The sequence below is a fragment of the Ceratotherium simum genome, chromosome 12 (genome assembly GCF_057802395.1).
Source record: "Ceratotherium simum simum isolate JZ-2026a chromosome 12, ASM5780239v1, whole genome shotgun sequence".
Taxonomy (NCBI): Eukaryota; Metazoa; Chordata; class Mammalia; order Perissodactyla; family Rhinocerotidae; genus Ceratotherium; species Ceratotherium simum.
In genome coordinates, this window is record NC_141911.1 from 37,929,652 (window position 1) to 37,953,337 (window position 23,686).

Consider the following 23,686-nt stretch of genomic DNA (forward strand, 5'->3'; position numbering starts at 1 on the left):
CAACTGTCTTGGGCACCAACTCTCAAGGCTCCTTGACTTTTCTTCTTTTAGAGAAAAATGCTTTTCTAAACCCAACAAAACAGTAAAGGGAAAGAACCACGTTACCTGTCAACGCTGAGAGCACAGAGATTGAGGACGGTGATCCCCACCGAGGACTTCTGCAAAAAGGGGAACAGCTTGCAAAGAAAGACGCCGAAGTCATTGTGATCAAAAGGCCAGCGCCCAGCCAGCAGCTGAAAAAAGGAGACACCGCGGTAAGAAACGGCAGAGCTGGCATGGAATACATGGACACTGATATTTCTAACTACCTTCTGAACTTCTAAATGTTATTATTCATTATGCTTTCCAGTTAGCATGGTAGCAATAGAGTATTATTATCATTTTTTTTTCATATTTTAAATCCTTAGCAATTTTTTTATCTGGAAAGATGTGGAGAATGATAAATATAATAAGAGAATATGAGATAAAACTTTGATCTTATATGAAGTAGTCATACTGCCTACATTTGGGGTTTGGGTGACAGCTTAACCAAGAAGCAGGCAGTCACCTCTTAATTCTTACTAAACCATGAGTAAAGCAAGTCATTTTCAACTAGTGGCATTGGAAGATTATATTATCTCCTGACAAGCAGCCAAAGCTCTGAATGCAAGGTTATGGAGAATACTGGGAAAATGAAGTGGTTTAGGATGTACTGAGTTAGCTGGTTAACACCTAAAGCCATTTTGAACTTACCTCTTTTTCTGTGCTTGAGGATCTGACTCTGCTCCAGTAGGTGTGTCATAAGTGGCCTTTATTTAGGCTTAGACTTCCCTTTATCATACAGAAAAATGTAGTTACTGTGATCGGTGTGTAGCATTGGCAGGAAAATCTATTCTTCCATGTTGACAATTTAAAATCTTTGTTGGAGGGAAAGGATGGACACCCTCTAGTGGCTGTGGTAAGTAGCAAGAACATAAAGTCTCCTGAGAATTGCTGATACTTATCTAATTAGGTATCGTACTAGGAGCATGTGCTTAATAATAGCTCAGCTACCTAAAAGGGGGAAGGAAGTCCCTGCTGAATATATGTTGCCTTTTCAAGGGTAAAAATGGTATTGATTTCCTTCCTAAATTTGCATAGTGACTCAGAATTTAAATTTAAACTTACTCCACTCAATGGGAAACATTATCCTACTAACTTGACAAACTTGTCTTTTTTTTCCCTTTTTTTGCAAAGTACCTATTGCCATAGTAACTCTAAGTTGAGTTTTGGATTTCTGTTCTTTCATTTCTAAAAGATTTTATGAGGTTTAATTTCATTAAACCTTTTAGTGTGGTCATTAACATGAGTCCTTTGAAAGAGGGTGGGAAACTAGTTCCCCAGAGATACCAAGTCAGAACCTATGCATTTTGAGAGTTTAGTAACATAAGGCTCTTTGTAATTCTATTTTTATGGTTAAGATCCTGTATGACTTACTTTCAGAAGTTCTCTCTTTTTAGTTTTCAAACATATTTCCTTTTCTTCTGAATAGTTTTCTAAAAGGACCTTTTCCTTCAGTTCAATCCTGCCTCTGGTCTCTTCTTCCTCTCACTCTAACCGGCCTTGGTTGGTGTCTTCTCAGAATTTCCACATAAACTTTTGTCTAAGAACAACCAGTGGGCTCTTCACAGAAGCACTGCCCTCAACTCTGACAGTTTTCCTGAAGCTAAAAAGTAATTATGCCATTGCTGATTGCTGGTTATTAATGCTCAATGCAAGTAAAGACATAAAGTACTATTTCAGGGATGAATCACCTCCCATGAAGAAAAGAAAACCTGAAAGCAACTTTGCATAGAATAAGAGTTTAGTATTTTGTCCCAGAATTGTAATTTTCCACTAAAGTCCACAGAGATGTAATTACAATGTGTAGGGATTGTTATAGAATATGCTTTGGAATAGTTGAACTGTTATGGTTGGTTCACTCCCTGAGGCAGAGGATCCTGAAATCCACGTGATGGGATTTCCCAATTCATATATCTAACAATGAGAGAAAAGAAAAGGATATTTCTTGCTTAACCAGCGAGACTCTGAAATCCTGTGAACATCTAAGTGACAACTGCTAAGAAAAATGATCCAGAAAAACCCACAACTGAGTATGTATTGTCTCAACTGAATTTTTTCTTTTTTCATGCTTGCTTAAACTTTTAACTAGGGTTAGGTGTAAAGAAAGGACTGAAGAAAAAGATATCATGGAATTGGTGGGACACAGAAAGATCAGAGAATTGTCTTTTTTTGACACAAATAGGTGTTTTGTTATTATTTTTCTTTTCCTCAAGAATAAGCATTGATTCTTCTTGGGAATTATAGACAAAGCAGGATGAAAGAAATCATTGGAGTAAATTTTTAGGTACAATCACTGTAGACTTCTCTAACCTATATCTGCTTCATTCTGGAAGGATGTATGAATAGTAACTGTTCCAATGCAGCCAGGGGGAAATTAGGCCCCGGAGGCAACTTCTCTTTCTGGTTAAGGGTGGCCTCCTCAAAGAGACCCAATCTCAAGTAGGACCTACTTCTTAATCTCTTTCATGGAACTAATGTTGGAATAATTTTCCATTCAAAGTTTCCTTTCAGCTCAGTCTGTTTCAGCAATAAAACATTTACCAAAGAAAGAGGGCATCAAATGGGCACGGAGTGTAGCTCACCTGTTTTTCTATTATTTAGAAGAGGCATTTTGGAACTTCTGCAAGACTGCTAGGAATGCATCCTTTTTGTTATTCACCAGCATTTAAAATTAAAAATGCAATATTTAATACAGTAAAAATTAAGCCATATAAAAACATATAATGAAAAGTAAGTCTCCCTTCCAATCAAGGCCCCTAAACTTCCTGCCCAAAGGCAACCACTGATAATCAGAAAACTTCCTATGTACATAAAAGCATATGCTTTTTTTTTTAAAACAAGTGGGAACATGTGGAAATAATATCTTTTAACAGTCATCTATGATCTTTTTTTCCTAGTGTACTTTTCTGGGAAGCAGTTCTATTGCCTAATTAAAAGGTTTTGATTTTTCAAAGCACATCGATGAAACAACTTAGACTAGGATAGGAAAAGATAAGGAACTGTTTAGGGTAAATCTAGACCCACTGCAAAAGAACTAGTTGATTTCATTAGTGTTAACCAGCTACCATCAATTCAATGAAAGAAAAACCAAAGTGGTCTGACAAAGTGACAAGTCGGATTGGTTCAAAGGGTTACTCTGGCACCTTGGAGCAGTCATAGCTTATTTTTGTCATAAAAGGGTCTGTGCTAATATGTAACCCTCATATTTATAATTTCCAAGGACATCACACAGTACCTACCACATAGTAGGTGCTGAATGAATTAATGATTCCAACTCATTAACTCAGGACAATATTTTCCTGTTTTGAAATTAGTACCAATTTTGCCCTGAAAACACATTCATCTTATAATTTGCTTTCTATTTAAAAGTTGTTTATCAGTACCCCAAAGTAGTATTTCCATTCTTTATGTTGAAAGAAGCAATGCACCTGCCAACCAGTTGTTGAGGAAGTGGGAGAATACTGTTCTACTTAAGAGTCTAGGTTGAATAGGAGCGGCCACAAACTCTTTGCTTGGAAACCTCTCATTTTGGGCTGTGATGAGAGTATCCAGCTTGATAAGAGCCACAGAGCAGGCACTTGGAGATGACGCACATGCTATGTCTAATTGTGTTCTCAAGCGGATCACAGAGGAACACCACAGAGCAATCACTGAGGCAGCAGAAGGCAACCTGGTGAGCACAATTTTACCGAAGGATGCTTGTCTTGGTTCTAGCCTAGGGGATTTTTCTACAGTTGAAAGGTAGTTACAGTCCCTGATCACCACCTGAAAACTAAACTACTACTAAATGGCACAAATAAATGTAGAAATTCTGTATTTGTGTGGCTGATTTGGATTGTCAAAATCAACATCATAAAATTGATAGGCTGCAATTATTTTTTGTTGTAGAGGAAAATTAGCCCCAGGCCAGCCCGGTGGCATAGTGGTTAAGTTTGTGCGCTCCACTTCGGTGGCCCAGGGTTTGCAGGTTCGGATCCCGGGCATGGACATGCACACCACTTGGCAAGCCATGCTGTGGCGGCATCCCATATAAAGTAGAGGAAGATGGGCACGGATGTTAGCCCAGGGCCAATCTCCCTCAGCAAAAAGAGGAGGATTGGCAACATATGTTAGCTCAGGGCTGATCTTCCTCACACACACACACAAAAAAACCCCACAAAAATTAGCCCTGAGCTAACATCTGTGCCAATCTTTCTGTACTTTGTATGTTGGTTGCTGCCACAGCATGGCTGACAAGTGGTATAGGTCCACGCCTGGGAACCGAACGCATGAACCCGAGCTGCTGAAGTGGAGTGTGCTGAACTCAACCACTAGGCCATGGGGCCGGCCCCAACAGGCTGCAATTTTTTTTTTTTTTGGTGAGGAAGATCGCCCTGAGCTAACATTGGTGCCCATCTTCCTCTACTTTATATGGGATGCTGCCACAGCATGGCTTGACAAGTGGTGCGTTGGTGTGCCCCTGGGATCCGAACCTACGAACCCTGGGCCGCCGAAGCAGAGCACGTACACTTAACCACTGCGCCACCGGGCCGGCCCCCCAGGCTGCAATTTTTAACCTGTCAAAAACAGATTTACCTAAGGACTTGTACCATATGACACACTGAGAAGCACCCTGTACTTAGAATGATTAGATCCAAAAGCAGAATCTCCGTCCATCACTATATTTAGTACAAAGCAATATCTACTCAGTTGGGACCTTTTAGTTGTGCAACACACCTGTGTGTGTCAGTTTTCTGGACCATACCTAGCAACCAGAAAGTAAGCAAAAATGTAAGGAGCCCAATGGTTGATGTGAAATTTATGCGCTAAAGCTCCTGTGCTTTACTTATGGACAAAGTGCCTGAGTCTTCACCCTGGGTTGATTTATTCTTACTTTACACCCGGTGCTGTAAAGTTTAGCATTCATTGTTCTTTAGTCCATTGCATATCCAAAGCTCCTCATTAATAGGAATCCTCCAGAGTAACAGTTCTCAGTCTTGGCTGTACATTAGAAAGATTTAGGAAGCTTTTAAAAATCCCAGTGCCCAGGCCACACCTTCTCATTTGGGGTGGTTTTGCACTCCAGGGGACATTTGGCAATGTCTGGAGAGATTTTTGGTTATTACAACTGGTAGGGGGAGGGAGGCTACTAACATCTTGTTGGTAGAGGCCAGCGATGCTGCTCAACATCTTGCAATGCACAGGACAGGCCCCCCAGTGAATAATTATCCAGCCCCAAATGTCAGTAGTGCTGAGGTTGAAAACCCTGTTATAGACCAATAAACCAGGATCTTTGGGATTGGGTCACAAGCTTCCACAGCTTTTAAAGCTTCCAGGTGATTTCAATGTGCAGTCGAGGTTAAGAATCATTGCTCCAGTGCCGTGGTTCTCAAGCTTTAGTAGCATCAGAATCATCTGGAGGGCTTATTAAACCAGATGGCCGGGCCCTATTCCCAGAGTGTCTGATTTAGTAGGTCTGACGTGGGGCCTGAGAATTTGCATTTCTAACAAATTCACAGGTGATGCTGATGCTGCTGGTCCCCCCACCACACTTTGACAGTCACTGCTCTAGAGGCACCATGATCCACAAAAAATGATAGCTGACAGCCAGAGAGTGTAGGAGGAGCAGAAAATAGTACATAACATAGACATAAGAGATCAAAAATCATAATGATTTGGGGCATGTAGCCTGTATCCCATTACCCTCTCACCCCAGTAGTCCCTAGAGGCACCCCAGAGTCCCATATCACGGTACAGTTCAATAACCGGTGCCTCACTGTTATACAGGACCCTAATGTTGTAGCCTAATGTCCCAGTCCTCACCAGCTTAGCGCTACAAAATAAGGCTGTTTTTTCCCTAAATTCAACTTAGGTTGTGAACTCATAAGACTTAGGTTCAAGTCCAAGATTTACCTGTTACTAACTGTGTGCCATTTACCCACTGTAGGTCTCATTCCTGTATGTGTTAAATGAGATGGTTCTCATACCTGCCATAATGGTACGAAGACCATCTGGGAGGCTCAAACGGAACAATGCATGTGAAAGAATTCTGCAAACTGAATGTACACCACACAAATGTTAGTTATTTGGAACTGCTATAATTTGTAATCATAAATGGAAATGTATCACTTATGCACGACAATGAAAAAAAGGATAATATAAATGAATTGACCCCTCTTTATCCATTCCAGATGTTAATATCCCCTGCCATTTAATGCCATTACTTGGACATTATTTTTATTATCATGGCCTCTTAATAATGGGATAAATAAAAGCAGTGGCACATTTTTCTTTGTGCTAATTTTTCTTCCAGCCCATTTGGTGAGGCTTGAGGGATTCTCCTCTACCCCTTCATCTCACTCCACCCGTCCTAAAAAGGAACAAGTACAGAATACAGTCTGTAATAGCTGAAAACCTCAAAGTAAATAAAATGTTCTTTTCCCCCCTCAACATGAATGATTGTAGGGTCACTTGGAATTGGACATGATGGACCAGGTACCAATCGCCAAAAAGTGGGATTCTGAGGTTTTCTTTCTTGCTGGAGGAGACGCTGGGATGTAGAAATTGGAACATTGTTGAATCGGTCGTAAACAAAAACATCTGACAGCACAGACTGAGATGATTATAAAGCCTGTGATGTCCAGGACAGGGCTTTAATGAGAACGTGCTCTCTGGCTGTTGCAAATCTCAAATGGGATACAATAAAATAAATAAATTTGCGTGACTGAGAATGAATTTTGCCCTTCCATTATACTTTAATTCCTTCAGGATTGAGGCAGAGCTTTCAGAGAAATAAATAAAATAAAACCCGTGGCTTCTATCCTATCCATAAACTTTTTCCTTTGAGAGTTGCCTCCTGACCAGCCCAAGAATTTGGAGTATACGACAAAGGCAGAGCAGAGCAGGAACTCCATAAATGTTCCAGACTCTGGTGCTGGGTGTCCTCAGTGACCTAGGGGGATGGAGGATTACTCCTTTTTAATTAAAGCAAGTGGCTTGGCATAGTTGTTGAGAGTGTGGGCCCAGAAGCTTGACTCCCTGAATGGTACTGAATGCGAGCTGGGCTGCGTTCCTCACCGTGTGACCTTGGCACGTTGGTTAACCTCGCTGCTTCTCAGTTTCTTCCTCTAGAAAATGAAAATAGTGATGGTTGCTACCTTGGAGGATTATTGTGGGAAACAGAAAAGACAGTCCATAAAAAGGGCTCAGCAGAAGCAAGTATCTGGAAATGTGACCTCTTTCCACGGCCTATGGTTATCAGTCTCTTTTTGTCCTGTTTTCCAATGAGATTGTGAAGGAGGATCATCCAGGTCACCAGGTGCAGGCTGGTGGCAGACCACACAAGCACAAAAGACCCCATTCTCAAGGAAATTACTGCCTAGAAGATAAACATCAATAATGGTTCCTAAAGAAGTGGTAAGCAACATTCTGTGGGAACTCAACAGAAGGAGGAGGCGATGTGGCACCAGGGCAAAGAGAACAGGGCCTAGAACCTGCTGCTTTGTGCCCTGGCATGACTTAGAGCAGTTAACTGTGCCTCAAGGAAAACTGGAGATAAAAAAGAGAATCTATGCCATATGGTTGATGTGAGTATGAAATGAATTCATCTGCGCAAAGCACTTAGAACAGGGCCTGGCCCATGGCAGATCATAAATGTTAGTTCCTGTAAGGGATGGATTCTGAGGAACTATTCTTGCTACTCTGCACTCAGACTGGAAAACATGGGATTGTTGCTACTACTTGCTGCCCATATCTTTCACTACCAAATATTCAGTGTTTCGGTTTTTGCTGAAGTCTTCACTTTTTAGAATCTGAAATACATAGATGTTAATAACAACCAGGTGGAGGAAAGAAAAAAAGGAGGAAAAAATACTTTTTGAAACCAGATTTCCAAAGTCACGAAGCTTTCTTCCTTGGAGGGAAGATGGTTCACGCAAGATATGGCTTATTATCCCCAAAAGTCTCAGTCACCTGAAGGCTGGGGATGAAAAGAAATCTCTTTTTAATAACTCTGTTTGCTGTAAGGATGCCAATCTAGAAGCAAGGGACTTGAGACTTCTACTTATTTTGCATGCATAAAACCAAAGGATCATTGGATGGAGAAGAGCAAAACTTCTTTAAAGCAGAAAAATTAGAAGTACTCAATATCAAAATTACACAGGTTAGTGCCAAATGTATGTGCCAATACTTTAAGATTTAATTCATAATGGAGAGAGGATTTATTGGTTCTTTCTTGGAAAGAAAGAACCCTGGCTTTTCCTGAATGGAAAAAAGATTTCACACATATGTCATGAGTGGAGCCTTATGTTTTATGGTAACAAAGTGCAAGCATAGTTAATCACAGAAAATAAGTGTCCTGACCTGGACACACAATTAGGCCCAAAACCTAATGAAAAAGTTTTATGGTTTATTTTAATCAGCAGTCTCTATGGTAGTATATGCTAGTACTTATTTAAAAGCAACAAGCAGACAGAAACAAAGCAGAATAAAACAAATTGGCAGAGATCTCCACCTAGAGATTGAGGTAGTAGCCCCCAAAACCTTCCAGGAAGGTGGTAATAAGTAAGAAAAAGGGAAAACCAATGGCATAGTTGAAAGCATACAGCTTATTTAATGATTTAATGTACAAAATCTTAAGACCTGGAGTTAGTTCTTCATTGTAAAGTATGTCATGTGGTCACAATTATCCTGTGTGTAGATGGAAACAATGACCCAACGAAGATATGGTATGCAGCAGGAAGAAAATGATACCATATGTGTCTCTGGAGGGGGGAAAAAAAAACAATACAACTGATGCTGAAGCTGACGTGTTATAGTAAATAAGGTTGAAATGATTTGGGATATTTAACAACAGAAATTCATTAGAAAATAAAACTTCATAATTTCCAATAGCTGAGGCATAAAGTGAAACAGGAACATACTCAAGATGTCTGAGTTAACAGTCACGTTAGGATACGGCATGTAAGAACGACGTGCATTTTAACAATTCACCCAGTGAAGTTTTAGAAGCCTGGCTGTCTTCTAGGGAAATGCTGTGGGTGCCATAGAGAGTATTAAAACCACAAAAGTTATATTTAATGCAAAGAGGGAAGAACGGAACATACCGAAGGGGAAGTTAGAAATCCTGGCTTCCAGCTCAAGCCCTGTTGAAAATCTTTGGGCCTTGGTTCTCTCCTTTGCCCAATAAAAAATATTGGGCTAAAACTAGATTATCTCTAAATTCTCTGCCAGCTCTTAAATTGTATGATTTTTTTTTTCATATCCGAACTCTAGTCTGTAACTGGTGTCTTTGAAACTATTATTAACTCCATTTATCCCTAACGTAACCTAACCTTGATCTTTCTCTTCATTTTATATGATTAATTTTGTTTTATGAATTTCTCTTTTATTTTTCCCATCACTGAGTGTTTTGGTGCTTTTTTCCATTTTTTCCTACCCGAAAAGATTAAGGATGTCAGAACCTGTGGAATCCCATAGATTGAAGCCTTGAGACTATTTATTTACCTTGAATGTATGAACAGTATTTTATTACTCTCCAGGGAAAAGCTAAAATATATAGTAAATTTGTCCAGTGAACTATAAGGATTATATTGTAAATATTCTGACTATATGTAAAATGTATGAAATTGTATACATGTAAACTGTATAATTTATATATACATATATAATAATATATTTTAAATTAATTTAATTTAATATATATAATAATGTATAATTATATAAATGTAAAATGTATAAAATGTAATACGTAAAATGCAAGAAAAATAGTAGGTAAGTGGCTATTTTAAGCTTCTAGTCAAGGGTCTGTTATAAACAATAACGTAAATTTAAGCTTTTTAAAAAAGTTTTGAAAAATCAGTTTGATATTATTTTATGTCTTATTTATCATCATTTGGAAATGAGATAACATTTACTTGTACTGTCAAGAATGATAGATTTTAACCTAATTTTACTTCTAGTCTCGATATTTGATACATGTTCCATCTCCACTGTAAGTATTTTGTTTATTTTTAGTGCTACCTAGAACAAAAAAACATACAAATTTGGGGTCTAACATAATTAGCCTACAGTGACACTAGGGTTCCTTTCCTAGACACTTCAATACTCAGAGACACTTGTACCATTTCCTTGAGATTAGGGCCAAGGTTTTATTTCCTTTTCATCTCTCTCAAAGGACGTGGTACATTGTTCCAAATGCAGCAATTGTCTAAGAAATAGTGACTGCCATGAAAATCAGCCATTTAAGCAAATGTTATTAAGACATGTCTGGTAAACAACATTTATCTTAGATTTAAAGAATTATAGCATTTCAGACTTGGACAGGTGCTTAGAAATCATCTAGAAGAATGGTTCTCTAAGTGTTGTCTGTGGACCCCTGAGGATCCCCGAGAACCTTTCATGGGGTCTGCAAGATCAAGATGACACTAAGAGACTATTGCCTTTTTCACTGGTTGCCATTTGCACTGTTGGTGCAAAAGCAATGGTGGGTAAAACTGCTGGTGCCCTAGCATGAATCAAGACAGTGGCACCAAACTGTTCTAATAGTCATTGCATTCTTCACTGTCACATACTAGCAGTAAAAAAATTGATGGTGCAAGAGTAATGGTGAGGAGTTCAGCAAGGTCACAGGATATAAGAGCAACACACAAACATCACTTGCATTTCTATACCAGCAATGAAAAATCCAGAAATGAAATTGAGACAATTCCATTCAAAATACCATCAAAAAAGAATGAAATACTTAGAAGTAAATTTAACAAAAGAAGTGTAAGACTGTACACTGAAAGCTACAAAATACTGGAGAAATCAAAGAAGACCTAAATAAACGTTTATGGGCTGGAAGAATCAATATTGTTAAGATGACAATTTTTTCCAAATTCATCTGAAGGGTCAACACAATCCGTATTTAAATTCAAGGAAATTAACAAGTTGATCTTAAAATTTATAGATATGTAAAGGACCTAGAAGAGCCAAAACAATTTTGAAAAAAAAGGACAAATTAGTACCTGTGTAAAAACTTATTATAAACTACGGCAATCAAGACAGGATGGTATTGGCATAGCAATAGACACATAGGTCATTGGGACAGAAAAGAAAGTCCAGAAATAAACCCTTACATTTATTGTCAATTGAGTTTTGACCAAGGTGCCAAAGCAATTCAAGGAGGAAAGCACAGTCTTTTCAACAAGTGGTGTTGGAACAATTGGATATGCTCGTGCAAAAAAAATGAACCCAGATGCTTGCCTCACATTCTACACAAAAATAATTAAAAAATGATCATAGATCTAAATATAAGAGCTAAAACTATAAAACTGTTAGAAGAAAACACAGAATTTTTTTGTGATCTTGGCTTAGGCAAAAATTTCACAGATATGACACCAGAAACATGGAGAAACATCTCCAAAAAGAAAAATTTGATAATTTGGATTTAATAAAAATTTAAAAATTTTGCTCTTCAAAAGACACCATTAAGAAAATGAAAAGAAAACCATAGAGTGGGAAAAAATATTTGCAAATCATATAGCTTACGAAGGAGTTCTGTGCAGAATATATAAAGAACTCCTACAATTAAAGAATACAAAGACAACCTAATTTAAAAACTGCAAAATATTGAATAGACATTTCACCAAAGTAGATACACAAATAGCTAAGAACATGAAAAATGTTCAACATCATTAGTCATTAGGGAAATTCAAATTAAAACCACAATGAGATACCATTATCCATCATTAGAATGGCTGTAATGAAAAAGCCTGACAATAATAAATGTCAGTGAGGATGTGGAGAAATTGGAACCCTCATATAATGCTGGTGGGAATATAAAATGTTACAATCCCTTTTTTTGACACTGATACTATGCACCAATATTATTCATGTTTCTTCAGTGTTCCATATACTCATTTGTGTATATTTAGTTCTACGCAATTTTATCACGTGTCTGTTTGTATATCCACCACCAGTCAAGATATGGAATAGGTCCATCACCACAAGGATCCCTTATGATGTCCTTTTATAACCACATTCCCCTCCCACTTCCCCTTGCCATCCCTAACCCTTGGCAACCATGAATCTGTTCTCCATCTCTATAACTCTGTCATTTCAAGAATGTTAAAGAAGTGGAATCATATAGTACGTAATCTTTTGAGATTGGCTTTTTTCTCTCAGCCTGATTCCCTTCCAATTCATCCAAGCTGTTGTGTGTATCAAGTTTGTTCCTTTTTATTGCTGAGTAATATTCCATGGAATGGATTCATCATGGTTTGTTTAACCACTTACTCACTGAAGAACATCTGGGTTGTTTCCAGGTTTTGGCTATCACAAATAAAGCTATTATGAAGATGTATGCACAGGTTTTTGCATGAACAATTTTTGTTTCTTGGGAATAAATGTCAAAGAGTGCAATTGCTGGGTCTTATGGTAATTGCATGTTTAGTTTTATAATAAACTTCCACTCTTTTCTAGAGTAGCTCTGCAATTTCCCATTCTCACCACCAATGTATGAGTGATCCAGTTTCTCCTCATCCTTGCCAGCATTAGATGTTGTCACTCTTTTTTTATTTCAGTGTGTAGTGATATCTCACTGTGGTTTCAATTTGCATTTCCCCAATGGCTAATGATGATGAACCTTTTTTCCTGTGCTTATGGTCATCTGTATATCCTATTCAGTAAAATTTTTCGTCATGTCTTTTGCCCATTTTCTATTTGGATTGTTTGGTTTTTTGCTGTTGAGTTTTCTATATATTCTAGATACTAGTCCTTTGTTGGACATGTTTATTATAAATATTTTCTCCCAGTCTGTAGTTTTGTCTTTTCATCCTCTTAAGAGGGTCCTTTGCAGAGTGAAAGTTTTACATTGTGATTTATCAATTGATAAGGTCCAATTTATCAATTTTTTCTTTTATGGATTATGCTTTTGGTGTTGAGTCTAAGAACTCTTTACCTACTCCTAGATGGCAAAGGTTTTCTCCCTTTTTGTCCCTAAAGTTTTATACTTTTAAATTTTCATTTAAGTCCATAGTTCTTTAAAATTTTTAAAAATTTTTAATTATGGTAAAACATACATAACATAAAATTTACCATCTTAATCATTGGTCATGGATCATGGATGTCTTTAGCAGAGAAGAGGTAATCTGAATAGAATGTGGGGATGCACTGAGGATCACAGAACCTAAAAGTGATCGAATGACAAATATTGAGTCCTAAGGCACTTACTTTTCTCCATTCATTCATTTACCCAAAATTTCTGGCTAAGAAATAACACTTTATTAGACATCTTCAATTCTAGGACCAGCTTTCTCTTCTGGGCCATTTCCACAAACGAAATGTTTATCACTTCATGAGAGAGTTCATTAGTAACTGCAAACAAGTAAAGAATTCCAAAACCACAGTAGAGGTGGACTCTGGTCCATCAGCTGAGATTGCCTTTGTTATACTGGCTTGCAAGCAGGATCAATTTGAATTAATGCTTCTGTAAAATTGTAAATAGCTCAATGTTCTGGTTCACATAGTTGGAACTACAGATGTTGACTCCTCACATTCTGAGAGTCTATGTTGCCTCCCACTCCCCCCCCCTTTCCTTCCCTTCCTCAAATATATATGAACTGTCTTCTGTGTGCCTGCTGAATTACAGTGTCTAAGAGTTGAGTCCCAAGGATGGATCTCCATCACCCAATGCTATCTTCTTTCCTTCATCTCTGTGGCTACCTCTTTCCCCCAACATTTTAAAAAGTTCAGATGTATACAGAGAATATCTGTGCCACACAATTACACGTATACACACACCTGTAGAGATAGTGTTAAAAAAAGGAACGTGGGGTGTTTCTTATCCATTCCCCAACCTTTCCCCATTGTCTGTGACATGGCTTTTCTGTCCATCATCAAAGAAATATTCCTTGAATTTTATAGCATGGTGGTAAGAAAATTCATCTATTTTTAGTTACGACCATGTAATTTGATTAGTCTATCCCAAGAAATATAAAGTGTAGTGATTTTCTGATCAAATAATTTCCAGCATGTAAAGTTTTTATCTTTAAGATCCTTAGAGAGTACTTCTATTTTTTAGTATGAAATTTCCCTAAAATAAATACAAAAGTCCTCTTTACCTTCTTCTTTTTCTTTTTCTTCACTGAAACATGAATGGCTGCCCAAATATCTGGCCATCTGGTTTAGTGCTCCTCTTAATTACTTGAAAGACAATGTAATGAACATCTCTAAATGCAAGACAAAGAATTTAAAAATTGTTCAATTTTGATCAGAAAATGCATGATTTGTCCAACAGGTTTCAAGGATCCCTGGCTGCTAAGACTCTTACTGAGGCCAAAGTTCTGATGTTTCACGAACATAATATGATTCAATAACATAAATGGGGGAGACAAAAAAATAGGCCTTGGTTGTTGTTCTAATTGATGTCAGCAGTCACCTCAGAAACAGGCCTACTTTGTGATTATGCCTAATGGGATTCCCTGAGATGGGCCCTTCATTATTTATTTTTCATACAAAGATAATGACTTGAGAGGTCAGGTGATGTATTCAGGATCAGTGGCAAACCATTTTTAAAAAGAAACATATTTTGATTTCTTGGGATTATGCCCATTTACTTTTTTGAGGTTGGGGCATAAGCCACTTAAAATATCTAAGGTTATGAAGCCTTACTCATATTTTTGAAGTTCAGATCTTGAGCTTTGACCTCCTGTGGGACAAAATGGAGGATTATGAGAGACAGGGATAAAAGGTGGGGCAGAGCAGTTGGTGAGATGCCACAGGGATTGACAAACTTTTTCAATAAATGGCCAGATAGTAAATATTTTAGGCTTTGTGGACCATATGGTGTCTGTCGAAACTACCCACGTAAGCAATGGGTATGGCTGTGTTCCAACAAAACTTCATTTTCAAAAACAGGCATTGGGCTAGATTTGGCTCCCAGGCCATAGTTTGCCCACCCCCGGGTCAAAGAATCAGATAGGAGAGAGCAGAAGAGGCGAGCACTCATGCTTGCAAATGAGACCCCGGAATATCACCTTAGTGCGTACTGCTTCCAGACTTACTTCTCCTCCTGTATGGTGACTCAAGAGCTGGAGGCACTTTTGAAGTTACTCCATAAAACCAATGAAAATATTACTGTGAAGCTAACTATTTCCTTAGAACAAAAAGCAGGAAGTTTCAACAAATCATCTAAGTTTAAACACATATTCATAGGATTGCAAAACCCAGTGCTCACACAGTTCTGAATACCTTCTTGGGAGTATGTATTATTTGCACTGTTAGTTCCATTTAAATAAATATAGTTAGTTGTTTTGATAACTAAAATTTCTTTTTAGGGATGCTGCAATGCAAATTTTATTGATCTTAAGAGAGGCTTTCTTTTAGATCCGTCTTCATGTGCTACAATTTGGTAAATTTCTATAACAACTCTCCCTTACCAATTTTGTCTTAGTATAATGTAGTAACCAGATTACAACTAAACCTCCAAATTTCACCTAGCAACTGGTACACCCAAGATATGTCACTTAACAAAAATAACCTCAGAGATTGTCTGGAAAATTTCATCAATCCAACTTCAACTCTCCTAACATTTACTGTCTGTAATCAGTGTTTCTTAATCTGTTTCATGCTGTGTTTAAAATAAATAACCATTTATTCTAGCAGCATGGAATGGAAAACACTAAAATCTAATTTTATTTCTGTATCTCTTGAGATTAATTCTTTTAGTTGTATATATTACTTTAGGAGAAGGAGAGATGATAGTTTTTCTGGTTTTTTTTTTTTTTTTTTTTGGTGAGGAAGATTAGCCCTGAGCTAACATCCATGCCCATCTTCCTTTACTTTCATATGGGACGCCACCACAGCGTGGCTTGATAAGTGATGCAAAAGTCTGCGCCGGGGATCCGAACCCGTGAACCCCGGGTCGCTCAAGCAGGGCAGGGCAGAGCAAACTTAACCACTATGCCACCAGGCCGGCCCTAGTTTCTCTGTTTTTAAAGAAAATAGTAATAGGTGTTTCACATTCAAAATATTATTTTTGTGCACGTTCAGTGGCCTCAAAAATTTCAACAAAACATTGGAGTATAAAATTCCCCTGGCATTCATGCTAACTTGGTGGAATGTAAGGTTGTCTCCTCAAATAGAATGCGAGCCACTCCAAGGCATGGCTCCTTGATGTCTTTGTTATTTTTTATAGATACTCAGTAAATGTGTGAGTTGCTTTGGGGATTCTCCATTATGGAGGCAGATAACAGGTTTTCTTGAAAGTCAAAGAAGAATTATAATGAACAAAGTTCATACACGGGCCACACAGGTCTTTAGAGCTTTTAGAATTAGAAAGGAATTCTGTCGAGGAAATTCTGCCTAGTTCCTAATACTGTACCATGTCCTGGTATAGTTCTTCAAAATTACCGATCAAAATATAAAATGGTCATGATCAAGATTTATATTAAAAGTATATATTTAGTATATAGGTATATATGTTGATATATAAGTGTTACATATATATATTTATATATACCTATATAGGTTATATATATATGTATATATATATTTTCATGCACAAAGATGCATATGAGAATGTCCATAGATGCACATATTCATATTAGTTTCAAAACTGGAAACTATTTAAATGCCTACCTACAGTAGAATGAAGAAATAAATTGTGGCATATTCAGACAGCAAAGTACTATACAATAATAAGAACAAATGAGCTACAACTAAACACAACAACATGGATTACTCTCACAAATGTAATGCTGAACAAAAGAAGCCAGACAGAAAAGAATACATATCATATGATTCCATTGATATAAAACATAAAATTAGGCAAACCAATTCATGCTGTTAGAAGTCAGGAAAGTGGGTGCCTTGGGAGTTAGTGTAGTTAGTGACTGAGGGACTTCTAGGTGTAGGAAATGTTCTGTTTCTTGATCCTGGTTATACAGATGTGTTCACTTGGTGAAAATTCACAGAGCTGATGCTTATGATATGTACATTTCTCTGTGTGTATACTACACTTAAAATTTTTAAAAAGTTTACCAAGTATTAGGCTCTTAAATGATGTAATGTGACCCTAATTTTCACAGATTTAGCTTCCATAAGAAAATCAAATTTGTGGAACAATTGTTCCAGAAAAAAAACAACCTGGAAATATGCAGAGAAACACAGCATTTATGACATAAATGACACCATTTTAAAAGAAACCCTGAAGTGTTCTAGACATTTTTATTTTGTGAAACTAAAAGTTCACAGAGGTCAGAGTGTTTTTTTTGGGCGGGCATTTTGCAGAATTGCTTTATCTGACACAAAATTCATGTGGGATAGGGCATAGTATGTTATTCAATATTTGGCAAAGAGGTGTGTGCCCACTACCTTTCATATTTTGACAGGCAATGATTTTGGACATTTTGAACATGCTCAATATTGTTTGCTTTACTTGTTGCTTTTAAAATTAGGGCTAATAATAAAGTTCCTTATTCAAATTGTTTTAGATTTAATGGAACCATTTCACGAAAAGTATACTTTATATGTAGATTTTTTAAAATTGAGGATTTCTAGCTTCTTTTTAAATAGCAGTTGAGACATATTCCCAAATGTCATCATTTATGCTTGCACATTCCCCTTTTAATTTCTGTGCATCTGGTAAACTTCTAGGGAGGAAGGTCTAAAGGTGCAACATTTAGCTTTATCAGTAAAACCTGATGTTTCCGCCCCAACTGAAACTATGGGCTAGCCATAGACACTCATTTTTCTGTCTCAAGTCCACAAATTGCCTAGCCTCTCCAGAGATAACTGGACGAGACACTAGTCTGGCTAAAAGTGTTCCTATGAGTAGACGAGCAGATGTTATGTGTCCAGGCAATCGGTCCATCAATGAACTCAACCTTTCTTTTCAGTTTTATTTTCTTATTTTCTGGCTCCTTTCTGTCAGTTGACATCAGCAACATAACAATGAGTATAAAATCTGTTTACCAGATGTTCTAATGCAATCTGCAAGATTTACAACATAAATGCTATTCTAGAGCAATCTCTGTACCATACACATCTTCCATTATAATGTGTTACTTCTGTCTTAAATAAGCAACTAAAGAAGCTGTTGAGTTTAATGCAGGAGAGCAAAGGGGGTGATTTTGTCTTTGAACACAGTCTTTGAAAATATGTTTCTGTACTAGGGCTGACCTTTTGATGACTGTAAAGTTTGCCTTAAGAGGTATACAGAAGAGAAGCAGTGTGGCAGCTAAGCTAACAGCATGGCCTCTGGGATCAGACGGGATCCAAAGCCTGGCTCTGCCACTTGCTAGCTGTGTAGCCTTGAGGAAATTATCCTTAAACACTGTGCCTCAGTTTCTTCATTTTCAGGCAACAGTAGTGCATCATAGGTTTGTTGTGAGGATCAAATGAGTTGGCTTGGCACAGAGTAAACATTACTTAAGCTTTAGGTAATATTGTTCTCATGTTATACATTAGTATACATAATGTATTTTAAGATTGCATATTTTTCCTTCACTGATTCAGAAAATGCTTCTCAACATGGCAGTCAGAATGTTCTTGTTAAAATGTCAACCAGATCATGTCAGTCATCTGCTCATAACCTTCTAAAAACTTCTTATCTCACTCAGAGGAAAAGGCTAAAGGCCTTATAAAGGTGTGTACGTTTCCTGGTTTTTCCAGGACAGTCTTGGCTTCTGCCTATTGTCCAGATGCAATTATTGATATTATCTCCTTTCACTCTCAAGTATCCTGGTTTGGACAATAAATTATATGGTCACCCAATTACTAGGCCCAATGTTATCTGCTTTCCCCCATCGCCTGCCCTACCCTGATATCCGTGTGACCTCAACTCTCCTTTCCACTCAACCATCAAGACCTCCTTCTGTTCCTTTAACCGTCCAGGCATATTCCTGTTGCGGGGCCTTTGCACCTGCCGTTTCCTCTGGCTAGAATGCTTTTACCTAAGATAGTGGCATGGTTTGCACCTTTTAAGTTTTAGGATTTTATTCAGTTGTCACTTTGTAGTGAGGCCTTCTTCAGCCACCCACCCTAAAATTAGTATCTTCTCCCCCTTCTTTCTATTCCTCTTCTCCATTTTACTTTTCCCCTTAGCAGTTATCTCACATACTCTATATTTACTTATTAACTTGCTTATTCTCTTGTTCTTCTACTAGAATGTAAACTCCACGAGGGTAAGGATGATTGTCTGTTTTTGTTCAATGCTATTTCCCCAATGACTGGTATATAATAGGAGCTCTATTAATATTTATTGAATGCATAAATAAAGAACACTTAGAGAAGAAAGACCTGATGTAACTGAGTAACCAAATGGCCAATCAGTTGCCATTCCCATTACCTTCTAGTATAAAATTTGATCTAAAATAATAGGACTCCCATGTTTTAGACAAGTGTTATGAGAAGCATGATTTGACTAGCTCACATTATCGATACTAGTCTCCAAGTAAGTTGTCAAATTGTGATGGCAAACAATGTCAATGGAACTCTTAGAGATGTTTAAATTCTAAAAAGTGACCTCTAAATTTGCCATCCAAAAATAGGTCACGCTTGATTTTTGCTTCCTGAGTCCAGAAACACTGGGGACTTCAAACCATTCAAATTTAAATAAACATTTTAGAGCATGTGGGTTTTGTAAAATTTTTGATGTTCAAATTTAAAAATAAGGCTACCAAAAATTAACACTGAATGATACTTACATTCAGGTCTATTATTGAATTTAATTTAAGCTATTAACTTTATAATGTAAGAAAGTTTTTCCAAGCTAAACCAGACCTAGTTAAAAATAAAATTGTAGCTATAGAAAGCAGTTATTCTAACTCCCAGGAGAATATGGTAGATCCAGAAAGCAGTTGTAGAATTTCTGGCAGTGTATCAAATTTATTTTGACAGAATTTCTTAGAACATTCCTTATTTAACCACTCTAGTCTTAGAATCAACTTCAGAGACAGTAAACTTGTTTCTCCATCCTCGTTCATTTTAGTTCACACACTCTTTATACTAACTGTATAAACTGGGTGATAATAAAGAAATAACACTCATATCCTAGCAACTTATAAGATAAAGATACTTTAGAGATATTTCAGAATAAAAGAGCCAGAACATCTGCCTTTTTTGATCAGAATGCTGGAATCAGTGCAACATTTACACATACACACTGTGTGTCCTGTAAAAATTCTTTTCTCAAAAGTAAAACTTTATACATTGCTATTTTATATAAAATTTAGAATACAGTAACCTCTTCCATGAGCTGAGCTGTTTGATGGAGAAATATCATCAGCCATGATGCTTTTTACATCTCAACACCTTCCTAATGAGAACAAGACTGAAACCATCTCTCCCTCCTCCGCCATGGGAACAATCTTGCAGTTATGGACGGTTTCCATCCCCCATTGCTGAAATGGGAATAACTGTGCTGTGAGCCAAATGCTGAGGGTTAGCAGAGTAACCTCACATGAGAATAATTACTTAACATGACCATGAGAGAAAGCAATGAGGTTCCCAGACACAGGAAACGAAAAGTCAGAAGGGGAGGTAGAGTTGGAAAGTGTTCTGAAGCCTTTCCAGACAGCAACTTCCTCATAACAAACAGAAAACTGGGTAATAAATTTATCACTCTGTCATTTTATATGGACATATATTCTTAAATCAGCTAGTTAGCATAATGAACTTTTGCAATGCGCATGTCTTAGCAATGCCAGAAAATCAACCTATTTCCTGTTCTCTAAACAGCAAATAAAATCTTTTGTGATATGAATATTCATTTTTATATTCCAAATCACTTGTAGGTTTAATATTTCAATCATAATTGAACCATAATTACAACTATGCTCAAACGATGCATATTGCACAGAAATCTTCAAAAGAGACTCTTCAATTGGTTATATGTACTAGAGGAGAGGGGAGATTAACACAATGCCTGAATCACGGGAAAAGAACGCTTGACCTGTAAAGACAAAGAAAAAGGGGGAAAACGATCCTGTTGTTATGTGCTACTCTGCTCTCTCAGATTTATGGACCCTGAGACACTCCTGGTTTGCAGGGAAAAAGTAGAAATTCAGTAAATGCGAAAAGCAAGTCTGCCTTCAGATCTGGAATTGCATGGGAGAAAAATATTCTTATAGAGGTAAATATAGTACATTTGCTTATTTTATTCATTCATCAAGTATTTTTTAAGCTGGGCACAGTGCTGGATGCAGGAGTTACAAGGATGAATGAGAATGATGGCAGCTTGCCTCAAGGAACTTGCAGTCTAGTGGGGGAGACAGGCACGTGAATGGGCAAATACAACCGAATGTGTGTTAAATGCTATTAGGGTTAATAGAGGGTGTCGTGGGAGCACAGGAGAAAGGCACTAACCCAGCTGGGTCATAGACACTTGCCAGACAAAGAGATGTTTAAGCTGAGATCTGAAGAATAAAGTGGAATAAGCCAGAGGAGGCATGAGGGGAAAATATTCCAGGTACAAGGATCATCTTGGTATTCTTAGGTAGGCCAGGTTAGCTGGAGTAAATAGAGGCAGAGGAAAAGCGTGAAGAGCAAGGAGCCTGGAGAGCAGGCAGGGTCAGGGATTGTGTAGCTGGGACGCAATGCACCAAAAAGGGGTAGAGATCTTGGTTAGAGGACACATTTTCTCTCTTAAAATTCAAGGAATACAGTTTCTATACCTAATTTTATGATTACAGCACTCTTATTGGAGTACATGAGAAAGGTCTGTTTTTATTGCTTGATGGAGTAAAAGGGAAACACCACCATTATCATGTATGCAGTTTGGTGAGAATTTGATCAGTTTGGGGGAATAGTATGTGCAGACCACAGATAATATGCTGTGCCTTGTCCATAAATGAAGACTCTCTCTGATAAATTATCATCATGATCAATATTTTAATTTGAAGGTCTCAGAGAAATCTGATTAGAAGCTAATTTTAACAGTAAAGACCCTAATCAAATCAAATCGTATCAATAAGCATTTATTGAACAACTACTAAGTTTGAGGCATACAATCTGTAAGTTGTAGCAATTTATTTTTGAGACAGAAATTGCCTTGGTGATTTGATGTGTTGACAAACAACTTTTGTATGGCTACCCCAACAGGATGGATCCCAGTTGCACAAGATGTCAAAGGCTGCGTGAATATGGGGATAACTGGCTCTGTGTGACTGTCTCTGGTTCCCACACTGCTCAGATCCTCTGCCAGAGCAACATATGGCGCATCTTGACTTTCCATTGCAAAATATTCCTGATAATTTCATACAGAAATTGTATTTATTTTTCATTGTCGTCCTCAAAAAGAGGTTGCTTAGAGTAGACAAACTTAGTAATCAACAATCAGTTACTGGATTCTATCACTGGCTGTTTAGCTTGTTCTCACAGATCCGCTTTACCCCACATGCTAACAGGAGACATTATTCACCTACAGTATTATCTATGACATCACTGGTTTCAGCTCCCTGCTATGAACGTCAGAGATTTCTATGCCAAGTCATTGGAATCAACTTCTCTCTTCCCATGACCACCATTTTAATCCTCTCTACTCTGCCACTCTCATACATATATTTTCCCACATTCCTGTTTCTACTTAAGAGGCTGAGGTACAGTGGTTTATGAGCATATCTGTGTGCACATATGGGTGAGCTGTTATCCTGAAAGCACATGGTGCCACGCTTTGGCCCACGCATGCACAAACATCACTTTTAGGGTTTCCATTCCACTCTACACTATAACCCATCTCCCTATAGACAAAACTCCATGGCACAAACATAATTTCATGAATCATTAAAGAATATAATTACTAAAAACTATACTTCTGATCTATATTGGCATTTAGTAATTAGGGAGTATTTTTGGTCCCTAAACACAGAAGCAATGTTTTAATTGCTTTGCCATTGTAAGAAATGTAAATGTTTTACATACAGATTAATTTACTTGGCTAAGTTTTTGCATTTCTTGAAAATTCAGGATATCAGATAATGTAATTGCTTGACAAATTGAATCCATCATCAGTTTAGGTTACAAGCGTGGATATTTTTAAAAGGGTCTGCTAACTCCTTTCCCTTCCTCTCTCCTGTTTTGTCAGTCTTCTCTTGGAATTAGTGATATTGTTTTTTACACGATTAAAAATTAGATAGAGTAGCCCTTCGATAAACTTAGCAATAGCTTTTCTTCAACACTGCCATTTGCAGGGCCCTTGTATGCTTGAAAACCGACGTAACTGGCATTTATTTGCTTTCTTTGGTTCCTCCTGCTTTATGTTTTATTGTCTCAGACTGTGTGATTTTGTCACCAGGGAGTGTGTCTGTGTGTGAGTGTAAACAAGGGCCCGAGGAGTTTCTTTCCACTTTTTGGTTTATTTCTTCTCTATCCAATGTATAAAACTCCAGACCTAATTCATTTTTCAATTTAGGATCTTTAAATGCTTCAGCAGCAGCAATTTGGTGATATATCTAGCCTGAGAATGTTATATGGGGCACAGAATGTTACTTAGGGGTAGTGATGGCATTCCCACAAGAGCTGCACATGCCTGTTGGGAACTGGTAAGAAGTAGGTAAAGTTATGGCCAGAGTGGGGAAGAGACTTTGACTACTAAACACGCGAGCTCCTGGATGTTTCTGAGCAGAGTGACACTCAGTAAGTAGAC

At 37.6% G+C, this 23,686-nt stretch overlaps 1 protein-coding gene across 1 annotated transcript in view; it reads right to left on the reverse strand.

Annotated features, from left to right (window-relative positions):
• EDNRA (endothelin receptor type A) overlaps positions 1-23,686 on the reverse strand; it is a 54,628-nt gene that overhangs the window by 23,032 nt on the left and 7,910 nt on the right. The window contains exon 3 of the mRNA XM_004420893.3: positions 106-233. Within this exon, the coding sequence (XP_004420950.1) occupies positions 106-233 (128 nt within the window). The remainder of the gene's footprint in view (positions 1-105; positions 234-23,686) is intronic.